Genomic DNA, 24,124 nt, shown 5'->3' on the forward strand with positions numbered 1-24,124 from the left:
TCAGCACCCTGCGCTGGGTGACATGTGCCCCATGATGCCAGGTAGTCCTTCCCAGCACTCGGCTGTGCCCAGCAGCAGCTGTGGGGTACACAGCCAGGTCCTCTTTAGAGGGAACCAGAGATTCCAACCTGAGATGTTTGGGCTTTGTCATCAGGGTTTGACAGACTATTTGAACAAAGGAACATGCCAGAATTAATGGCTGTGCAGAGGGGAAAAGAACCTTTTAAAGTCATCTTAAACTAAAGTGTAGGACAGTGCTTGGGATGTGAAACGGAGGCCCATTTGCATGTTTAAGTGCAAACTGAATCTGACTGTCTGCTCAGACACGCTGGTCCAGAGGAAATCAACACTGAATCTTAACATGAATGTGAAGATAAAGATGCACATTTATTTCCATGAATTACAAGTGCAGTGCTGTTCATGTTAGCAAGCAGTAATAACCCATTCTCCATTGCTGTCAAAAAAACAAACAAGAAAAAGGACAGCTGAGAAATGAAAGTTAAAAATAGATTTTTTTTTCCTAAATGATCTGCTGGATAGCATTTTCCGTGGAACACAACTCAGAGGTAACAATAGATTTTTCGTTTCAATCATAGGCATGTGGCACTTGGACAGTCATCTCTGCACAGAAAGCTGTAACAGTCATGCGAGGGTACAGTAATTATTGAACAAGGCAAATTTCTCACCACAGAGAGCAGTGGGGGAGTCAGGAGGCACCGCACTGGGACAGAACACCGAGTCAACTCCACAGTACACAGTGGCAGGAACAAATACTTAAAAGAGATAAGGAAAATATGGAGAGAGCTCTGAACATGACTTAGTGCTAGCTTTTTCTGATGTTCTTAACTCAGCAGTTCAGAAATATCTGAGTACTTGACAATAGAACAGTGCTTCATGTCATGAGCTCATGAAGGCTTTATTATAAATTGTTATACTGTAGGTTGAAAAATGAACTTGAGAAGCTGACATGCTATAGAAGGAAAAAAGGATTGTATACTTTCTCATTTAAAGATGCAGTGATCCTCTCTGCTAAATTCTCAGGTGCTGAATGTGGTTACTAAAACAGACACCGTGTAAAGCAGCTCGGGGCACATGTGCACCAGGCAGATGGCACTCTACCTGGGACTACTGGGTCAGTGTGCTGACTACTTCTTCAGCAACTTTTCCCCCATTCAGTGCTTTAACCTTGGTGAGTCTGTCACCAAACGCTGTACACAACTGCCACTTCGTATCTTTTTGTGCAGGTCTTGCAAACACTAAGTACTGCATATAATGCATTTTGGCAAATGTTATACTTTTATAAATAAATGATAAAAGTAACCACAGTAAGTTTGCAGAATGACATTGGTGAGTGCCGTACTTTTTTATTTAGAAAAATGATCGTTTTTTCTAAAATCTGGAAAAACAGTACATACCTTAAATATGTTAGTGACTAGCATGATATGAGAAAAGACATGAATGCTTCCAAAGGTTCCCAAGGTGGAAACACTTGGTGTAGACTGCAATGTCATCCAAGCTCTCCACAAGCTCCTTCTCTGGGGAGACAGTTACAGGCAACAGAGGAAGTGCAAATTCAGGGCTGTCACTGACTTAAAGTGCCCTATGTAGGACTTTCCTATCATTAAGTAAGATGCCAGTGACTGCAGCCAATCTGGAAAGAATCTTGCTCTGCCAAGGCTGCCTGGGTTAGCAGGGCATCACATAGAAAGGATTCGGGAGCGGAAGGAACCACTGCATCTTTCAAACCAGAAAGTAGTAAGTGACTAAAGCAACAGTAAGCAGTAGGTGCACTGAAAGTACATACTGCCGCAGGTCACCAGTGGGTGACACACACAGGGGTGCCAGGAGGAATTCTCTGGACTGAAGGAATTCTTTGAAAGCATAAAAGCCACAACTACCAGAAACTGCCCCCTCTGATCAGCTCAGAGGAGTCAAAGTGGATAAGCCAACACAGGCTGGAGACAGGAGCAGGGGTCAAGAACTGGGAAGAACACCGATGTCTGAGCACGTCCAGTCCTCTGAGCCCATGTCCTAAAAAAATACAAACAGATAAATCTAGGAGTTAGGGCTGAGCCATATTAACACATCAGCAGCAGCTTAACAAAATGGAAACGTGAAAAAAAAATGAACCATAATAAAAGGTTACTGTCAGCAGGAAAGTTCACAGGAAGGGGGAGAAACACTCTTGCAAAAAAAGGTCACTTTACTTGCATACACATGGGCACGTAACAATATCGGTTCTGACAGGGCTGGAACTCTGTCTTTACAGGTACCTTCCTCAAACAGGTAATAAGAGGCTATTTGCACCACACTATACAGAAGATGCACGCACACACACTCACAGGTAGGTTGACCTCTGTGTTCCTAAAATGCCCTTTATTAGACACATGGTACCCACCTATTCCAACAGTAGAAACAGAGTTTAAGGGGTTTTGTAAAAGAATGTGGTTCTATGGTAAAGGAGAATCTCTCTCTCTTGTTTGTCTTTTTAAGACACAATTTCAGCATGTAGTTTAAGCTGGCCTAAACTTGAACTCACAGTGATCCTCCTGCCTAGATTGAAAGGGAATTTCCTATTCTTTTTTTTGTGTGTGTGTGGTACTGGGAATTGAACTCACAGTCACGTGCATGCTAGGCAAGCACTCTACCACTGAGCTACATCCTGAGCCCGTTGTCTCCTATTCTTACTAAGTGTCCTTCTGTGTGGATGACAACACATCCAGTTGTCAATGCAAATCAGTGGAATGTGGGCTGTTAATAATGCTCAAGCTTTCTCTAACTGAGCGCAAAACCAAATCCTAGTGGACAGTAAGGGTGGTGGGCTGGGATTTTGAGAAGCAAAGGAGCACTAAGGCTGGCTCCCAAGCGTGGAAAATAGTGCAAGATCACCCAAGTCAGAGGGAGTCGATGGCTACTTTCCCAGTAGCCTTCACATGTGGCCTACTTACTCTTGGAGAAGTCCACTTGGTTCTCCAGGGGTTTGTAGATACCTACAAGAGGCTGACCAGCAGCCCTGTCCCCGGAAAGCATAAGCAACACAGTTTCCCCTTTGCTCTCCTAATAGTTCTGGTTTTGTTTTGCATTACTGGGGATTAAACCCAGCAGTGCTCTACCACTGAGGTATATGCCCAGACATTTTTGAGACTGGGTTTCACTAAATTATCCAGGCCAGCTTTGAACTTCCCATTTTCCTACCTTGGCCTCCTGAGTAATTGGAAGTGTGTGCTACTGGCCAAGCAGTAATGTGTATTTTTATTAGAAGAAATTACATTTCTTTTTTTTTAACCAGTACCAGGGATCGAACTCACAATCATGCACTTGCAAGGCAGGTGCTTATGCCACTGAGCTAAATCCCCGGCCCCAGCTCTAAGCATCTTAAGGGCCCATTAAACCTCAGGTTGCTGGAAATATTTATAAATGGACCACAGCTGGGCAATCACTGCCCTAAAGTATCCACTGAATTTAACAAGGTGGCTTCATTAAGTATCTGTTTGTTCGGTACTATCCTTGAGAAGTGAAAACATTGCCACAAATCATGTTCTATGTCCTGTGGTTCTGATGAGGAAGCCTGGTTCAGATAGCTGGTGGGGGGACCAAATATCAAAATGCCAACAACAAAACAGACTCTTCTTTTTTGGAGATCCTCATTGTCCTGACATGTTTGCCAGCATAAAAATCTATCACTTTAATATTTCACAAAGTGCTTCAGGGCTATGATTTCACGGGCAACTCAAGCGTCAAGGTAGGAAAGATTGGTATCACGGTCCATGCCACTTAAAGGCACATGTCATAAGTTGCTGCCAAATCTACTGGCTGGCAGAAATTAAAACCACTCTAGAATGCTTCTGTCTTCTGGGAAAGCAATGGAAGACAAGGTTAATAGCCCAAGTGATCAATCCGCCTAAGAAAATTTACAAACAGGCAGAGCAGGAAGAAAGATAAGCACCTAGTACCACCTGCATAGCCTCCTGGACTGGGGACTAAAGAGATGGGGCTGGGTGAGGATGAGGGTTATCATAGGAATTCTCCATTTTTATCTTTTGGTTACTACAACTACTTCCGCAAGCAAAATAGAATAAAATAACTGTGATCCTTTAAGAGCTCCCAGGTCACCATTAGGGACATCACTACCACTTCCTTTACCAAAGAGTCCCAAGTATGTTTTCCAGTCCTTTGCTACTGCAGCTGAGTGCCTGAACATCCCCTCTCTCTAAATTTAGTCTCTGTGTTGCACAGAGTTGGAGCTTCTGTTCTCAGATTTGAAGATTGATCTTCAAATATATAGATATAGATATAGATATATAGATATAGATCTTTAGTGTTCTAAAGATCTATATACAAGTTCTGAGACCTTTCTGAGAATGTGAGGTTAGCGGGAGGAAGTGTGGAGGGATCACAACAAAATGGCATTCTGATCCAAAGTGCCCAGATCCTCTGACTAGTTGCACTGATGGGCAATTTCAGCCTCAGCAAAATGCTCAGATGCTCCACTGTATGTGTGCTGAATCTAGAATGCTGCTGGGCTCACCAAAATGAAATGTTTGTGAAAGAACTGGCACACAGGTTAATAAGTGCTCCCAGGCCCACCTTCCCCTGGATTCTATTCTGTTTTATTTTATTTTATCTTTTTGCTTTTTGAGACAGGGTCCCACCAATGTAGTTCAGGTTGGCCTTAAACTTGCAGCAATCCTGTCTCAATCTCCTGAGTGCTGAGATTATAGGAGTGTGCTACCATGCCCAGCTTTTAAATTCACTTTCATATTCTAGACAACTAAATTCTAAATCAGGCTAGATGAAATGCACCAAAAACATTAGATGGAGGAACAGATGGATGAGAAAACAAATACAATAAAACATTAATTGTAGAATTTAGGTGGTGAAAATATGGATGTTTTCTTTAAAATTCTTTCAGTTTTTCAGAATAGTTGAAAACAACATTATCAGAATAGTTAAAATATTAGAATAAAAACTACACTTTAGGTATCTTAGGTTCTTTTTTTTTTTTCGTTTTTATCGGTACCAGGGATCGAACTCATAGCTGCACACTTGCAAGGCAGGCGCTTATGCTGCTGAGCTAAATACCCAGCCCCATCTTAGGTTCTTAATGCACAGCAGGAGCAAATGAACAGCACATTGCAGTGACTTCTTTGCCACACCTGGGTTCTCACATTGGGAGAATCTCAATGCGGCATCTCTGACCCTGCCTGTAATGTGGATTACAGGAGACGACTAGGCCTTATGCTTATATAGCCCCTGAGGCACCCTGGCCTCTGTCTGGCTCTCTTCTGCTCATTTGCCCTTCTTTCCAGTGACCTGGTCAGTCCTCCCATGGGGCCCTGCTTACCCAAGTTCTTCTATAGCCTTGTTGCCTCAGTTACCCAGGTCAACAGTTCAGGATAGGCAACCATTCATGAGGCAGCTGGGTTCCTTAGTGAGGCAAGGGCTATGTCTCAGTTTGGTGCCTCTATGGCCTGCTTCTACTCAGCTATAGCCGGTGCTTACATACAGACTTCTGGCTCATCATTACTGCACAGTGAAGAGCTCCCAACCCTGAGGATCAGCTCTGCACAACTGCCTATGTGATCTTCATTTTTACTCTTTAGGGTCTGCTGTGCCTACATCTCTCTCTGCTACAATCTCCAATACTATACATACTCCTTATTGTTTACCTGTTTCCTATTGTCAGGCTGCCAGACAGCAAAATCTGGGTTTTACTCATCTTTGTTTCCCTCCTACCTGGCTCCAGGAAGTACTCAACGCTGACTCAATGATGGGGAAAACTGATCATCATGTTAATCCCAGATGCCCTTCCATACTACATGGCCAGAGGTACTCTGCTTATATGGCTCTTCCCCTGCTAGATTGAGTGCTCCCTGAAGGCCATGCAAGGTGTTGGAAACCAGTCTCCTAAGAATGCCTAACTGGAGGGGGCAAATGGAGATTGAAAGTAAGTCACAGAGATGCTTATGAAAGAAGGGCTAGGGAACTCCTGCCTTTAGTGGACAAAGAGCCCTGGGCCTTTGCCTCACCTCTTTTTATTCCCTTAGACATGGGAGCAAGCAATTAGAAAGCACAAGACTCATTTACTATTATCAATATTATGTCCAGGTAAACAACTGGATCTCGGCTATATTGACGCTTCCCTGTAACTGGCACTGTGTGAGCATGTTGGCTCATTTGCCAAAGGAACAGCCTGCCATTCCTTTCTTTAAGTCTGCAGGGAAGGTCAATTAGGCTTTGATACTCATTATCTGGCCTCCTACACAGAATCTGCCCCTCGTGCTTAGCTGCTGCATCTGATGTATCACCTAATCCACCCTAAGCAGTCCACATGTTTTGAACTAAGACAAAGATGAGGGCAAATTGAAGACTAGTGACCAGTTTAAAGAACATGACCTTTGAAAGAAACTGTGAAGGAAGAAAGGCAATAGAAGCCCGTCAGCTTAACCTTTTGGCAAACTTATTCTTTAGAATGTCAGAGAGTAAATGTCCTCAGCCTTGAAAGGCCATGTAAGTCTCTATGACTACCTTGTCTGCTGTCAGAGAAAAAGCAGCACAGGCAACTTGAGAGCAGATCCGATCTACAACAGGCAGCAGGCTGATCAGGACTAGTGGATCTGATCTGGTAAACAGGCTTGCAGTCCCACCACACAACTATCCTTTCAACAGGAAACCAATTATTTTTCTTGGAAAACAATGATCCCTGATATCCACATTTCCTAGGCAAGCTCAAGACACCCACCTTCCAAGCCACACCAAGGGATGGGGCTAGTAGAAAAGAGAAACAGCTACACCGTGAGTACCACCTAGAAGAGCCAAGAAAGATCCACATAGACTGACTTTACATCAGTGAGTGATCATGAAAGTCACTATATATGGCAAATGCAAGAGACTGTTACACTTGCATGGTTGATAGAATGAACTTAACTGGTCCTCTGCTCCTCAGTGTCCTGTTTACACCTAGCTCTTCCTCCTGGGCTGGCTTAAGACTGTCCACCTCATGTCCCCATAAGCAAGCACTTCCTCAGTGCTTCACTCTGGTTTGAGTTTGTCTTTGAGGGTATGTGTACTGTCAGCAGGGCTGGCCTACCACAGCCCAACTCAGTTGCTAGATTTAGAAATTCTGGAGTCTTTCTGCCTTTGTTTTTGCTTCATTCTCTTGAATCCACAGCTTCTCATTACCACAGCCATAATCCACACCAAGTACTGTTTTCCACTGACTTCCCATCCAGACTATCCTCATTCTAACCCTATCTGCTCTGATATCAAACTTCTGAAAGCAACGTTTTCCTTACCCCCAAATTATCTGGATCTATTCTTGCCCAACTCCCTCTTTTCCCCTCCTGCTCAGCATCAAGGGTCTCTGTTTTGAGGATGTGATGGCCATGTTTTTTTTTTTTTTCTTCTTCTTTTTCTTCTTTTTGGCCACATCTGTTCTTGAGTTACATCTACTTGTCCCTGATTCCTTGTTCTTACTGGTGGGGGCTACAAGCCTGGGAATTCTGACCATGAGAAGTGCTCCTAGATCAGTCTGTCACTCTGAGCATATAGCTGTCCTTCTTAATAGGAAGCCAGCTTCTCTTCTTGGAAAGCAGCAAACTTAATGTTCCCATTTCCTAGCAAGCATAGAAGTCAGCCCTATACATACCTACTTTCATAGGAAATCTCATTATATTCTCATAGGAATCTCATTTAAAAAGTGAAGTTGTGGAAACCTGTGTCTTCTTGTGACACCTATGCATCTTGCTTCCTTGGCTATTTCTTCTGTATAATCTTCCTGATTTTCCCTCTCAGCCTGTCTTCCGACTTGTATTGGTGACTTTTCTTTTGTTGCTGGAACAAAACAGGCTACTACTCCCTATGATAGGTGTAGCACTCACATCATCTCCTGTTCCCTCCTCTTGTACAGGATAAAGATGTCTATAAAGTGAGGACCCCAGCCCCTGCTGAGTTGCTTCATGAAGCCTCTAAACTTCTCAAGTTGGCACAGAAGGGCCTGGGAGGGCTGCAAAAGAGACTCAAGCACCCTTATGAGAACAAAGAAGTGCTTTGGAAGTATTTTTATCAGGTCTGGCTGGGGGAAGAGTTTAGGAGGTGGGCAAAATGACATATCAACAGCTGACTTGAAGGAGCATCTGTGTGCACAAAACAGGAAACAGAAAGATTTAATGGGCGCTGGGGATGGCATGCTTTGTGGAGATCTGGGATTGGAGAGGGCTTGGCGCACGTGCAAAAAGGGAGTGGGAAGTTTTTTCTGGAACTAGAAAAACAACACAGAAGTTACTCTTGGAGAGACACCAAGTTGAGTGGATGTCCTATTAGAGATAATTGAGTCCCAGGCTGGCAGAATCTTTCAGCATCAACCACTATACTACTGCTCCTTTGGCTTTAACTCTATCAATGTTTCTTTGTCTTGACTAGCTACCACATATGCACCTCAGTTATAGCACTGAGTTATGCTCTTAACTCAGAGAAAAGTCCCAGGGTGTTGGGGGTGTAGCTCAGTGACATAGTGTTTGCGTAGCATGCACAAAAGCTTCAGTACAAGCCTCAGCACAGGGTATGGAGTAGAGTTCTAGGACCCCGAAAATTATACCTTAGAATTTCTTAATATTAAAAATGACTTAAATAAAAAGACTTTCAGAAATTAAGACCTCAGACTTATTCCATCCATTAAGTTCACTTTCACACACACACACACACACACACACACACACACACACACACACAATTAGCTTTAGTCTCTCTTCCCTAAACACTAAATCTCACTGTAGCTATTACCCTGACAACTTAATTTCACATCAATCTCATATCCTTGCAATCCATAGGTCTGTATTAACTTCTAGAAATTAAAGGATTCCAAGTGTATGTTTTCAACAGTGGTGGAAAGTATAATTTCTCCAGCTTTAAATCATGAAGCAATCTGTACAAAATCTATATTCAACCAAAGGCGAATACATTAAATTCTTTTTTTCTTTCTCATGACATTTAATTCTATGGTTAAAGATCTAGGTACCTAAGGGCTGGAGATTTAGCTCAGCGGCATAAGCGCCTGCCTTGCAAGCAGGCAGTCGTAAGTTCGATCCCCGGTACCGATTAAAAAAAAAAAAAAAAAAAAGATCCAGGTACCTGACAAATTTAAGATCTGTATCCTGGCTGGAATCTAGCGGTCTCTTCGAAAATGAGTTCTTTGAGCTTTTCCTTTGGCAAGTCATCCAATTCCATGTCGAACTTGAATGGTGCTTCAGCAATGGGCTTTAAGAGAAAATAAAACACTTAATAATCAAAAGTTGTTACGGTTAAGGCATAAGTTTACTGAAAATGACTCTCTGACTCACATTCTGAAATTTATACCACAGGACTGATGTCATATAAAACCTGAGGGCTCCAGGCCTGAGGTTATAGCTCAGTGTAAGAGTGCGTGCTCAGCAGTAATATGTGAAGTCCTGTGTTTGACCCCAGCACCTCCCCATCAATTAGCCCCGTATCTCAATGCTGATAAGCATGTACACACTTGTGCTCATACTCCTGAAAGCACCCTTCTGATAAACAATAAACAGGTTACGCATGTAGCTCAGTCAGAGTATTTGCCTAGCATGCAAATACCCTTGTCCTCTCCATGCTACACATTGGTACAGCTGTTCCGCTTTATATATTTGCCTGATCTCCACTTGCTGCAGGGAGTCAGGGGAGAAAGGACTTCAAGATATACCCACAATGCTTGTCTTCAAGGAGGAGGGAATGTCTGTATTTGAAGGACCAAGTATGCTAAAATACAACACATGCTACCATATATGCAGGACACGGTTGCTGTGTTTGAGGAAGCAGTCAGCAGCATGAGCTCTTACCTCATCACTTGGGTCATAATACTGCTCCAGATATGGGTGGGCCAGAGCCTGTTCAACCTCAATCCTTTTGTGAGGGTTGAATGTCAACATTTTGTCCAGTAAGTCCAGAGCTATGAAGACAAAGGTTTTCACCATGGTAAGAAACAGAGGTAATGGTCACCAAAGTGTTTTATACTTCTTGTTCAACAACCCACAAAACTGAGCAGAGCATCACTGTGAGGTGAGAAGCTAGCAGACTGAGCACGCCAGTCTGTGTGAATACAGGTGCTGAACACCTGACAGATGTAGATCTCAATGCTCAGAAAGGTAGAACATTATTGGTCTGGAGAAGAGGTAGCTAAAGGGAGTTCTTTAAAACACTGAGGCAGAGGCAGGAGGATTCCAAGTTCAAACCCTAACTGGGCAACCTAGCAAGAACCTGAGCCCAATCTTTAAAAACATTGTTTCCACTTATTTATATTCAGACAAGTGGTTTTCAACCTGAGTAGCAACTTTTCTTCAAATTAAATCAGGAGTCTTGTAGTTAGGGAACAGAAAAAAGGAGCTACACCATCCCCTTTAGACCTACTTCAGACTCTCAAACACCTTGAAAAATCTAAGGCTTAGATCTAAAAACCTACAGCAAATCTGAAAAGCTAATAAAGCCAATATAAAGAACACAGATTTTTAAAGAATATATAGGCATCTACTTAATGAAGCCTCTTTCTTTTTTTGATGGTATTGAACCCAGGGACTCACACATGCTAGGTAAGCACTGTATTGCTAAACAACTCCAAGGAAAGCCTATTTTCTTGAAATCATTTACTTTTAGTATTTTTTTTTTTAATTTTTTTTTTTTGGTCTTTTTCCTTTTTATCGGTACTGAGGATCGAACTCACGACTGCCCGCTTGCAAAGCAGGTGCTTATGCCACTGAGCTAAATCCCCAGCTCCTACTTTTAGTATTTTTTAGATAGGCTTTCACTATGTAGTTCAGGCTCATGCTGAGCTTACTATGTAGCCCCATGACAGCCTCAAATCTGCAGTGATCTTCCTGCCTCAGCCTCCTGGGTATAAAGAGCCACTGAAACTAGAAATTGGGGCTAAAGCAAGGCCAGCCTTGAAAATAAGAGAGCCCCAAACAAGCCACTTATACAAGCTGTTTCAGCTCTAAGAAGGCAAGGGACTCAGGTCAGCCAGGCAAACATGTTGCTAAGCAGTGTGATTGAAATTGACATCTTCCTCTTGCCTGTATAAATAAAAGTGCTACAGTGGTTGAGCTGTTTCCTTTCTCCCATCAGGAGAGTAAAGGCTCTACCTGACCTCAGCTTTCCTCTCTTCTTTATTTTCGCATCCTCTAATTGTCTTTTCCCCTGGGAACATCTAGAGCTGCAACTGGTCACTCACTATACCTGAGTGCTGGGATTACAGGTGTGCACCACCACATCGAACCTAAAGTTATTATTTTGGTAGGTTATTTGCAGATGACAAAAACCTCACCCATCTACAAATTGGCTTACGCTTATGCTGTTAAATCCTATTAGAATGTAAAAAAATACTGGTAATAACCAAAATGTGTTATTAATGATTAACTTGGAGAATCGGCTCTAGCTTATTTTGAGAAAAAAACTTTTAATCATTTACTTATTTAAAAATGTTCAACCTTTGACAGCTGACCAGTAAACTTTCTGAAGTGACTGCTTTAGCGTTAGATAGCAGGTACCTTGTTGCTTAAGGTTACTGAAGGGTATGCACATGAATATGTTTATGCTCATGTCTGCATGTGTGCACTCTTCAGTTCTGGCTCCTATTTTTTGACATCCTTTATTGCATGACACCAATGGAGCAACCACTGACCTTTAAGAGGAAGTAAGTCTGCAATACGTTTAAAATAATTTGTGCTTCCATCTATAATCTTTCCCATACAAAATTCTGACTGTATCTTAGGAAATTATGCAATAAATGACACAGTGCTTTGTAGCCTAAAGAATTTTTTGGAGCAGAGAAAGTTCTCTCAAAGGTTTGGCCTTAATGGAAGCAGTGTGGCCATTAGAGGTGTTCATGTCTAAAGCTGTGATACAGGGTGTATAGCTAGTGAGGTTTAGGAGGAGATTCTTTCAGCAGTCAAAATCAAGTCACACATGATGGTCAAGAATTCAGACACCTCGAGTTCAAATCCTAGTTGCCTCAAATACTCTGGCAGGTGTGTGGACAATAGCTTAAGATATAAGCTCAGCTTTACATGAGATCAGTCTTCCTGGTCCTGACCACTTCACCACAAGAGCTTGCAGATATTTTCCAAATGATTTCCTTTTTGAGAAGCAATTAAGTAACTTGGCCTTTTGCCCAGTCAGGTACTGTCAGTACAAAGAAAAACGCAGAAAGACATGACCACAGATTCTAACAGCATTATTTCACCACTGTAGGGACACCTGTATTAATCTGGGAAGCACTTCAAGGCAACTAAATTATTATTTGGCTTAAGCATTTCTAAAACAGATCTGTTAGCTCCTTCCAGTTAAATTCTAGACCCTTAAACCTACAGGCAAAAAACTTCAAATAGCTTCCCCTTCCACTTGAAAAATAACTGGATTTCAGCCTTCTTTTTGCAAGTGCTATTTCTGCATTATTCATAGCTACCAAAAGAGAAAAAAGAAAAATGGGAAGTAGCTGGCAGGTGCTGACCCCACACTTAGTGTGCCTAGCCCCCTCCTCCCACGCCACACCAAGACCCAGTGGTACCACTTTGGATAGCATGAATCATGGCAGCCTGCATACTTACTTGGATACAGTTTATTTCCCTGAAAAACAGGAAGTCCCTTTGAAACTGGGATTACACCGGACCATGGTCCCCTGGCTCTTTCAGTATTTCACATCTTCTCTTAACTTTAAAAAGATATATAATGACATAGCCCCTGTCCTTCTCTTCCATCTGTAAGATCTTTTCCCTTTCTGTCCTACCACAGACCCTGGACAGCCATCTATCTAGCACCTCTTCTGGTCACCTGCTCAGAATTCTGATCCTGAAACAGCACTATAACTTTCACTCTCATCTTCAACTTGAGTTTCTGGGCAGCACCAGAGAAAATGAACTAACTGTACAAACTGCTATGGCAACAGTACTCTAATTCTGTGATCTCAGAACCCTTTTATAACTCTTAAACATTACTGATGATTGATTTTAAAAGTAGCCTATTCAGTTCACAGCTGAATTGTACCAGCACCTTCATGAGAAAAATAACCTCATTCCATAAGCAGAAATGCCCAATGTGCACTTCCCATTTTATCACACAAAATGTCACAAAGACATGTATTGAAGAGATTTAACAAAGCAAGTATTTTTTACTGCTTCATCAAGGACATCCTTCTATGTAACTGGCATTGATTTTTAAGCTCTGAAGAAGTGAGAGTTTGGTGCTATGGCCTTGAACTAGGCCAAGGTGCTGCAGCCTTGCTCATCATTGCTTCTGTATCATGAGTGCAGATGGTATCATGGAAAACAGTATAAAGATGTTTTAGTAGTAATGTTAAGATAATTTTAACTTACAGACAGCCTGGAAAGATTTTAGGGACTCAGAGGCCTAAGCAGCACAATACTGAGAACAGTTGTGCTATAAAAACATCAAGACTTTCCATTTCATCAAGGCCCTCAACAGCTCAACAGCCCTAGTTTGTCTCCTCCTCTATACTAAAATCTATCTGCTTCACATGGCTTCAATTATGTACCTTCCTATCAACCAACCCTCACTGCCCTCAACAGATCCCACTGAAGGTACTGCTGAGGAAACAGATTTCCAGAAGTGATCTTTCTGAACTATCCTTTCACTTACCTCTACTCATTGCCAAAAAAGGGACAACTCTCTTTTGAGTCAAAGTCAATCCTTCTCATGTGTGGTCAACCCTACAAGCTCTTCTGAGGATGACCATAGTTATTTCCACCTTCACTTTCCATTCCAAAGTTCTAACTCCCACTGCTTGAATTACTCATGTGTGGTCACCAACAGCTATTGGAAAACTAGTTTGTATCTTGCTAGACTTTTCTGTTACATGGATGCTGCCATGTACCTCACCTGTACTCCGTTGTGGCACTGGTGACTAAAAGCCCTGGACCTTTGCACTCAAGTTGCCTCCACAGCTCTCTAAAAATGTTTTTAAAAATTTTGAGACAGGGTCTTGGCTAAGTTGACCAGGCTGGGCTCAAACATTTGGTCCTTCTGCCTCAGCTAGGATTAGAGATTTCATTTAACAACTGAGTTACATCTCTGAGATTAGGTCTTTAAATAAATTGATTACCAAATGAGTTGTATATGGTATATCCATTACAAAGTTCAGAACAAAAAAATGGTCAAAGCAAACTCCAACTTGGTGACTGTGCTATTTGCATAACTCTACATGCAGAACCATAATGTATACTACAGCATAAAATTACGTACTGCACAGTACAACCACAAAACTTGTGGTACTATATAAACGTGCACTGTACAAACAAAAGACATTGAGGCTGTATAAACAAGATGTATAAAACTGTACCAAAAAAAAAAAAAAAAGGATGGGTCATAAACCTAAGTGATGGGTCTTAAACTCCGAACAGCATGCCTTCGTCATAACTCCAAACAGTCGTTAAACAGTTATGTAGTTAAATGAGGAATATCTGTATAAGCATGTACTATAACACTCAGCTTAGTTCACTTTCCTAACATGCCACCCTCCATTTCTTTCTTTTTTTTTTTTTTTTTTTTGGCGGTACTGGGGATCGAACTCATGACCTCGAGCTTGCCAGGCAAGCACTTATGCTGCTGAGATAAATCCCCGGCCCCACCTTCCATTTCTGTGAAGTGCTATGCCACCAGTTCTCTTTGTCCATTCTAGTTTTCAAGAATTTCTAACCCTATCCCACTGCTCACTGGAAGTTCATGGTTTCTAGCTTCTTACAGTCTCATTTCTCTTAGTGGTGAGGAACCTGTGGCACACATGCTACAGTGGGCTATTTGCCTCACTGAAAGCTCTAAAAGGTTCACCATCATGCTTTATTTCCTCTGCCTCTTAAATGATTTCAAAGGCCATGAATTAAATAACTCTCAAAGCAGACAGATGCAATGGCAAGCACCTATAATCCCAGTACTTAAAAGAGTCTCAAGCAGGAAGATCCTAAGTTTGAGTTCAGAATTTTGATATGAACTTCATTTTACATATACATATCTGATATACACACACACACGGGAGACAAAGCTCCTCACTTTTCTCCATGATGATGGTAATCTGTTGGTTTTGCCTGCCAGAAGTATACAGCATTCTAGTGTTCTCTGGCTGAGCAATGGGAATATAGGAATGGTGATACTGGTTGGGTCATGTTCACTTGGGTTCACCTTTGGCCACAATGACTAGTCGGGAGTGGATGTGGCATCCAAACTGGGCACACAGAAGCAAAGACAGACAGCTCCATTGATTTGGGCTGAAATCATTAAGAAACAGTGTGAAACTGAAGCTGCTATGGCCTTTTTACTCCCAAGAAAAAAGACACAGACAATAAAAATAGCATAGAAGGTTGCAAATCTAACTGATTTCAAAGTGGCTGTACTCATGAATCCAGATTCTACTGAACCTTTCAGTTATGAAAGCCAATAACGTCCTGCTTCAGGCCTAAGTCATTTGGTAATAGATTCTTATTACACAGCATAGAAAAGGTCTCAAATAGCTCACCTACCAACTGAACCAGCATTCACCGCCCATGGCCCATTCATTCAATAGTAACTACCACTCATCTTTGAATTTTTTCTATGTATTTTCTTGCACATAGTTGAAATTATACAGTATATAATAACAAATGCTGTATTATTTTGTTAGTATTGCTTTTTATTTTCCCATGCTATCAAAACTTTATAAAAATCACTTCCAATGATTTTACAGTACTCCTTTAAGTAGGCAGATATATAATTTATAAGCATTTGGTTAACATTTGGCATTTAGGTGACTTCTAAGGCCTAATGTGATTTAAATTTAACATGACCCAAACCAAATTCTCAACTGCTATCCCTCAACTGTTCCTCTTTAGTTTTCCTCATCTCAGTATTTCCTGTAATTTTGCATTCTTATTCTTTGCTATTTACTCATTTAAATCTTGGATTTGTCTTTGGTCTCTAGGCATGAAAAATATCAATTTTGAGACTAACATTGGTAAGTAACAATTTAAGAATAACCCTCTTAATTACCCTATCACGTGGGAACTGAATTTGTTCTGAGAGGAACTCACAGAAATAGAAACTAAATAACTTGTCCAAATTGAAGACTCCACCGCGGCAGAGTCTTTCTTTGAACTTAGGAGACCAATTTTAGAGCATCACAGCATAAGCACTGTGGTGTGCTCCTTCTAAATTAGCACAGGAATTCTTTAAATGTTTCAGTTTAGAACATTTTAGAGCTACTGCTCACACCTGATCAGTATAATCCTTTTCGGTACCAGAAACTGAACTCAGGCCCTTGCATTTGCAGGCAGGAGCTTATACTGCTATGTCCCTGGCCCTGATCAGTATAATCTTTTTTTTTCTCTTTCTTATTTTCTTGGTTTGCTTTTAATACTTAGGAAGATAATATTTTTCCATGCAGAGATCAGAAAAATACTATTCAAAATACTGTTAATTTTCAACAGTATGATTTTTAAGAGTAATCGATTCTTTTGGAATTCATTGTAAAGCATGAAAATTTAAACTGGTTTTCCTCCAAAAATTGATTCAACAAGCTTCACACCATCTGCTGATAATTTCTTCCCCCTCATTGGAGTCATTTTGGAGAGAATTATCTCATTTGAAGAAAAAGCTATAATACTGCTTGCTCAAGCGACTCAGCAATCAAAAATTTCCAACAAGTATGTGGGAAAATGTTCAGTTTCACTCTTAAAGAAAAACAAATTAAATGCCACTCTCTCCACCCTCATTTGGTTGGCAGACCCAAAAGTTCAATATCCAGAATTGCTGGAACAAAAGACATGTGACAGAATTGCCAAACTGCCCTCCGCCAATTTAAATTGCCTCAACCAATTTATACTCTATCAGCTGTCTCTTGAGAACATCTGTTTCCTTTACAGCACTGACCATGCTGTAGATTATCATTAACTTTTTAATATTTGCCAATGTGATGAGCATGGTTTATTTTTTGGGTACTGGGGATTGAACTCTCAAACTTGTGTTTGCCAGGCAGGTCCTTTTGGCACTGAGCTAAATCCCCAGTGAGCATGGTTTAATAAATAAATAAAAGAGGAATTACTTTTTGAGTAGCCATATCTTGTACAAGTAGAACTGATTGATTACCCTTTCCTAGATTTAAAAGACATTTTTTTTTTTCTTTAGCAGTACTAGAGATCAAATCCAGGTTCTTTGTATTAAGCTCTATATTCCCAGAATCTTTAATTTTATTTTGGGTCAGGCTTGAATTTGCTCTCTCCTGTCTCAGCCTCTCAGAGTGCTGAAATTACAGATGTTTGCCACAAGACTATGCTTAAGAAACATTTACAACCCCCCTACTTTGAAATAGTCTCCTATGTTGTCCACACTGGTCTTGAACTCCTACACTCAAGCAATTCTCATGCCTCAGTCCAAGGGTTTGAATTACAAGCACAAGCCACCATGCTTGGCTATATTTCCTCTTCTGTAAAATGTCATTAACTAAAAGCTCCAGTATTTTACCTATAAAACTGGAATCTCTTGAGCTGAGGTCCTCCTTTTTATTTTCTTGTGTATTTTTATACAAATACAGACTATCAGTTCCCTACTGATAGGCTCTTAACTTCTTACTGTTGGTTCTTGGAAGCTTTGATACTACAGAACATACAATTTTAGATAAAGTTATAGTAAAATGAGAAACAACTTAAGTGTCACGTTAAATATGGCACAAATTCTTTGTTGTTCTCCACAACTGTGGGCAGATTTATTTCCCCAGCACTTCAATTTGGTTTCATTCTCATTTTGCTTTGACACACTAAGCGTGGCAGACTGCTGTTCTGTACAAGGTCTTCTGGAATATTCTTTTTCCCCAAGTGCTGGGATTACAGGAGTGCACCACCATGCCCAGCTTCTTTTGGAATATTCTATCATGAGAAGAACAGTCTAGTGTACTGCAGAATGAGAAGTACCTACAAGGATGAAGACCCATTAAAGATGGGCTGGGCATGGAGGTGCACACCTAAAATTCTACACTGGGAGGCTGAGGCAGGAGGACTGAAAATTTGAGCCTACCCCATGCAATTTGGCAGATTAGTAACATTCTCTTTCAAAATAAAAAATTAAAGAGGGCTGTGGGTATAGCTCAGTGCAAAGGCCCTCAGTCCAATCCCTAGTACCACAAAATCAAACAAATAATAAAGTCGTGAGGTCACATTGGCCTACTTACTAGAGGGGAGCCAGCTGTATCAGCCAATGGACTCAAGAACAAATACATGATTATCTGAAGCTCCTGAATTTTGAGGTTGCTTATTATTCAGCCCTTTTTTTTTTTGTTTTCTAAATTTTGAGACGGGGTCTAATTATTTTTAAAAAGTAAATTTTAGGAAAAATAGACATGTATATACATACTGAAGGACAAGAAATAAAATGCTGGGAAGTTGTCATCTCTCTGGTTAGACATTCAGATTCTTTTCTCCATCTAAAAGGAGAAAGGACACTTTTTTATAGTGCCCCCACCTTAATAATATAGGGTAGAGTCCCCACTGTAAAGTCACCTCGCCTTTTTCTTGAGGGCCCATACTCTTATTTCTCTGAGTGTATATTTTTAAAATTTTGCCTAATCTTTTTATGTCTCTTGCTGATGTGTTATGAAATTGTTTTTACTGTGATAGAAGTCATCAACCCATAACCTGCCCACTGGATGGACTCAATCAAGGTTCTCCAGCTCTGCTCTGCGGACCTCTCTGGACCGTGTCCAGTGACATTTCTTCTGGAGAGCCAGTGGCAGGAGGTAAAGAGGCATCAGAACCATGACTCTGATTAAGTCTGGCCAAATGCTTTTTGTGTTTTTCCCCTTTCCCAGTCTCTTGACCTCTGTTGCATTAGTTCTTGTTTCTTCTCTCTTCCTTGTCTATCTTCCTTGCTCTCTTACTCCACCTTCTCTTCCCTTTTTTTTCTCTTTCTGCAAATCTCTGCAGCTTTAGGTTTTTCCTTTTCAGCAGTCAGAGGCTTCCAAGTACCTAGAAAATGAGTGCTTATATATAAAAACACTGAAGATGAGGCACTTGCTCCCTCTAACCAGAGTTGAGGTGTCAAGAGGTACACTAAGATGAACAGAGGCCTCATTAGATATCCCTCAAATCAATACACCTGATTCCTGGATTAGATAAGATTGAAAACTTGCTCATCACAGAGTTGTAAGGACAGACCCACCTGGCGTCCTGAGCAAAGTTTTCTCACATCTATCTATTCTTGAGACACAAGAACTGACCTCAGGATGACACTTAAGGAAGCTATCCTTGGGTTCTAAGCACATACTTCAGATCAAACAGGATCTTATAAAGTGTTCTTTTAATCCTCCGTTTCCCTCCCTTGCCTCTCCCCTTCTCAGAAACCAACCCTGGCCTGCCTAACACCACTGCTCCGCTTTCTGGGTGGCTGGGAACATATCTTAAGCTATATAGATCGCAGTGGGCATCTAGGTGATAGCTGGTAGCTGACACTCCTCAGGACCTGCTAGAGTCTATATACTCAAACTAAAGAGGTGCTCAGTTTTTTTTTCTCCTCTCTCTTTCCTATAGTCATTCCCTTTCTCTTCACCTACCTGGAATCTTTCATCTTTAACTTTTTATTAAAAGTATTAATTAGTAGGGAGCACTAGAGCTAGAGGATGGAGGAGGATGAACAGGACCTTGAGCTTTTTCACACCTTCAAGAGATAGATTCCATTTTTCTGCGTGGGCAGGGAAAGGAGGTGTCCTCCTGAGTGTTGCAGCCATATGAAGACACTGATCAAAGAGGAAAAGAAAATCCTTCTGGTCTCTCCTTACTTCTTGCCAGGGGAGGAGGGAAGCATGCGCTTCCTATGTTTTCCTCTGACACAGTGGGAGACAAAGGTGACTGGTGATTTAAGTGTCTTGGTATACTTAGCTGGAGTCCAGCTGTTTCCCTCTCCTCTTCCTCAACCAGCAGCTCTAAGCTGTGTTGGGGAGAGGGAATAAGTATTTCCCTTCCACACAGCCACACCTTAAGGATACATGCCATCAGGGGTCTGTTCAAAGGCTCCCCACAAGTAGAGACCCATTTCGGCTCACCATGAACTTCTTCCACCATTTCCACACACCATGAACTTCTTCAGTCCTAGAGCTACCTGCTACAACCCTACAGCATATCACAGTAATATTCTTTGCTTCTCTAGTGCCAGCTTGTTCCATCTTGTTAAATTTAGTCTCATATTTATCTCCCTATCTAAAACTGTATGTGCTCTGTACTTACTGAATGATATCGCTAGATTTTAAACCTTCAATAAGTTCTTCACATATGTTGCAGGTCCCTAGATTTAAGACTTTGAGGTGGCCTCAAGTAAATCCTAGCAGTTCTATTTGTTTTTTAGCTTTTTCAATCTACTATAAGAGATACAAACAAATTTATGCACTTTTGAGAGCTCAGTGTCTGGAAGTAGCTTTTTACTGGGGCAAAGACACTTTTGTTCTCTGGTTATAACAGCAACAGGACTATCCAGCTGGGACAGGTTTCTATCATGACTGTCAGAAAGTGCGTGGACTATGCATGCACTGTGCCCCTGAGAAATCTGGAGGCAGCATGTATATGCATGGGCCCAGGCAAGTTAGGGTAGACCTGGGACTGACCCTGGGAAAGCTGGGACAGGATGTGCAGGCAGCATGAACCAGTGAAGGCTGGGGTGGGATACCTGGCCAATCTGACCTCAGGCACCTACAAGAACCCTAGCTTTTCATATTTCTCAGTTATCTTTTCAAAAATACACAAGTGAAACCTTAGACTGCACATCAGGCTTTTTTCTTTTTTTTGTATCGGAACTTGAACTCACAACCTTGGGCTTCCCAGGCAGGCGCTGTGCTGCTGAGCTATATATCCCTGGCCCAACTGCATATCTTAAACAATTATGGGTAAGTCAATGATTCAAAAATGTCACCTCAGGCCATTTCACAAAAGTAGGACCAATTTAAAACAGAATTTTTCTTAACGAGGATTATTTATTTATTTATTTATTTTTGGAACTGGGGATTGAAATCATGACCTTGCACTTGCCAGACAGGCACTTAGGCCACTGGGCTAAATCCCCAGCCCCCTAAAACACAATTTTTTTTTAAGTTGAATTTTTTATTATATTTCTGTAAGTGTAAACTAAAGAGTAAAATGACAAGGTATGCCAGGCATGGTGGTACAAACCTGTAATGCCAGTACTCGGGTAGCTGAGGCAGGAGGATTGTCAGTTTGAGTCTGAGTTACATAGTGAATTCAAGGCCAGTTTGAACTACATAATGAGACAGAAGAGAAAGCAGAAAGAGAGAGACAGAGAAAGAGAGGGAGGACAAAGCCTCAAACTTGATTTTATAATAACAGAAGGAAGGAAAAATGATGAAGAACCCATTTAATGATCTGCAGCTCTTCTCTCATTCTGCCTCTGGCCCTTGTAGGTCTGTGATGTTAACAGGAAAAAAGTATTCCGAGTAGCTTGGACTATACTGTTATTATTTACATTAAATAGGAAGTTCTAGGGGGCTGGGGATTTAGCTCAGCGGCATAAGCACTAGCAAGCGTGAGGTTGAGAGTTTGATCCCCAGTACCAAAATAAAAAAGGAAGTTCTAATTGACACCCCGTAGGAATAATTCTAACTGAATAATGTACTTATAGTTATGAACCTGTAACAGAAAATTATTATAATTTAACACGGCCAATACATCTAGAAGTACACTCTGATTTAATGTAATTGTTTTGAGTCACACATGTTCTTTTGTCTCCATGTCTGCTAATTTGTTTCTAACAAATGGCTAAAGTACCTGCAGTTGCTTCACTAAACTTTTTTTAAAGGTCATATCAATTTATCTATTTTCCCCTTACTGACTTTTGGCTCAGTTATGACTTCACACATACACACCAAATGTATAGATATTCAAGGATTATCAAACTCACCACAGGATAAAACCTGCTAGGCTCATGATTCCATAAAACTTGCAAATAAGAACCTTAAAGTTTGGTAATATAAAGGGTATGTATAATTTAGGTTAAGATGTATGTTACTATATATTAATTTTTGGAGAATATATAGATTTATTCTGACCCTTGGGATATTTGTATCTCCAAAAGTTCTATTTAAGTTGGTGTACAGATAAATGGACACTCATGAAAATTAGCTGAATGCCCTTTATTCATATGGCTTAACAATGTAAACTGGTTACTAAGATAAGAATAAATGTTTTTTGTTGTTGTTGTTGTTTTTGGTACCGGGGATCGAACTCATGATTTCGTGCTTGCCAGGCAGGCGCTTAAGCCACTGAGCTAAATCCCCAGCCCCAAGACTAAATGTTTTTAAAGTGGCAACCTGTGAGGAGAACAAGAGGTCACCAAGAAGCGAGCCCTCCATGCAAATCAGCACCGTATAGGCCACTGAGAGGGACAGCTAGACACCAGCCTTTTCCTAAGAGTCAGCACCATTCATGGATTGCAGGGGAAGAGAACAAGAAGGTATCAAGAAGCAAGCCCTGCGAATCAGTAGCATGCCTGGGCCACTGAGGGTACACCAAGGCCAGCCTTTTCCTGTGAGTCAGCACCATTCGCGGACTACAGGAGAAGAGAACAAGTCACCAAGAAGAAAGCCTTCCCTGCGAATCAGCACCATGTGTGCTGCTGGGGGAACAGGCAGATGCCAGCTCCTACTCCTACTCATCCCCCTGCTGTAAGCACCCGGGAAAAATGTAAGCTGTGATGATAGTTACTGTGGTAAAATACAATTTAATGCTTGCAGTGTTTAGTGTTTCACTGACTTTGCAGGTCTAAAGCCAGTAGTCTGATCATCTATTCAGAGGATAACAATACTCAATGTAGCATCTATGGAGGATCTTCTTCTGAAGGTGGTGGCCATTGCTAATTCCTATTACCTTGTTTTGAAATCCTGTATCATTTTCATTGTTTTGTTGGGTTTATTGTTTTGCTTGATTTTATTATATCCAATAGCATAGGCAGCTATTTCAAAGACAACAAGATATGTTACAGTAGGCACTTTGGGTTTACTCTTATTATTGTTTTGAAGTCCTTTATTGCATTCATTGTTTTGTTTTTACTGGTTCTATTTGTTCTGTTTTGATTTTTTTCTGTCTGAAGGTATGGGCAGCTATTTTGAAGACAACAAGAAGCACTATGGTAATCATTGTTGATTTCCTATTGTTTTGAAATCCTGTGTCCTTTACACTGGTTTGTTTCGACTGGCTTTATTTTCTTTTGCTTGGTTTTATTAACTTTAACACAAAATTTTTTTTTTAAAAATTGGCAACCTGTTTTGGCTAGGTTGCTGGTCAATCAAAATAATACTTGGTTTTATGCATCTTAAAACTTGGTTTTATAAATGTAATGTTCATTGTTGTCTGTGCACAACTTAAGAGCTTTTCTTTTTTTTTTTTTTTTTTTTGGGTCTTTTTCGTTTTTATCGGTACCAGGGATCGAACTCATGACTGCCTGCTTGCAAGGCAGGCGCTTATGCCGCTGAGCTAAATCCCCAGCCCCAAGAGCTTTTCTTTAAAAAATTTTATATGGTGGCTCATGCCTGTAATCCCAGCACTTGGGAGGCTGAGGCAGGAGGATCACTGAGTTTGAGACCAGCCTAAGCTACAAAGTGAGCTCAAGGCCAGCCTGAACTGCATAGAGAGACTGCCACAAAAGACCAAAAAAAATTTTTTTTATGTATGGCTTAAAATGTTAACTATATTATGCTTTGGTTCACATGAATAATCTAAACTCTTAAAATGAGTAAATAAGTAAACACAAATGGAATTAATGCTTTTAAATGTTCATAACAAGTGACTCAATTGCTAGACACAAATTTGAGTACTCTTGGCTTCTACAGGTTTACACAAATATATTTTGGTCTATTAAATGTGTCTTAAAAATTATATATATTTTAACGTTGCTTTAAGTTTATTGAGCTAAATTTCCAATATATAATTCTTTATTAAAGTAATACCAAAAGAATTTTCCATAAATGAATCCTCTTAGGAGATAATATTCCCCTCTACAGCTGAAAGCAGCTGCTTGAACTAATTTGCTTCAGCTTTTACTGCTGATGGGTAGCTCCTCCAGTATTTCCCCAAAGCCTTACTGTATCCCA

At 40.9% G+C, this 24,124-nt stretch overlaps 1 protein-coding gene across 1 annotated transcript in view; it reads right to left on the minus strand.

Moving 5' to 3' along the window:
- Positions 1-368: 368 nt before the first annotated feature.
- Mapk1 (mitogen-activated protein kinase 1) overlaps positions 369-24,124 on the minus strand; it is an 85,555-nt gene continuing 61,799 nt past the window's right edge. Inside the window, exons 7-9 of the mRNA XM_063226138.1 lie at positions 9,849-9,958; positions 9,130-9,255; positions 369-2,031 (exon numbers count right to left, since the gene is read on the minus strand). Coding sequence (XP_063082208.1) covers positions 9,139-9,255; positions 9,849-9,958 — 227 coding nt within the window. The 3' untranslated portion in view covers positions 369-2,031; positions 9,130-9,138. The remainder of the gene's footprint in view (positions 2,032-9,129; positions 9,256-9,848; positions 9,959-24,124) is intronic.

The sequence above is a fragment of the Cavia porcellus genome, unplaced genomic scaffold, assembly GCF_034190915.1.
Source record: "Cavia porcellus strain 051 isolate PalLab524CR breed Dunkin Hartley unplaced genomic scaffold, mCavPor4.1 scaffold_16, whole genome shotgun sequence".
NCBI classification, from domain to species: domain Eukaryota; kingdom Metazoa; phylum Chordata; class Mammalia; order Rodentia; family Caviidae; genus Cavia; species Cavia porcellus.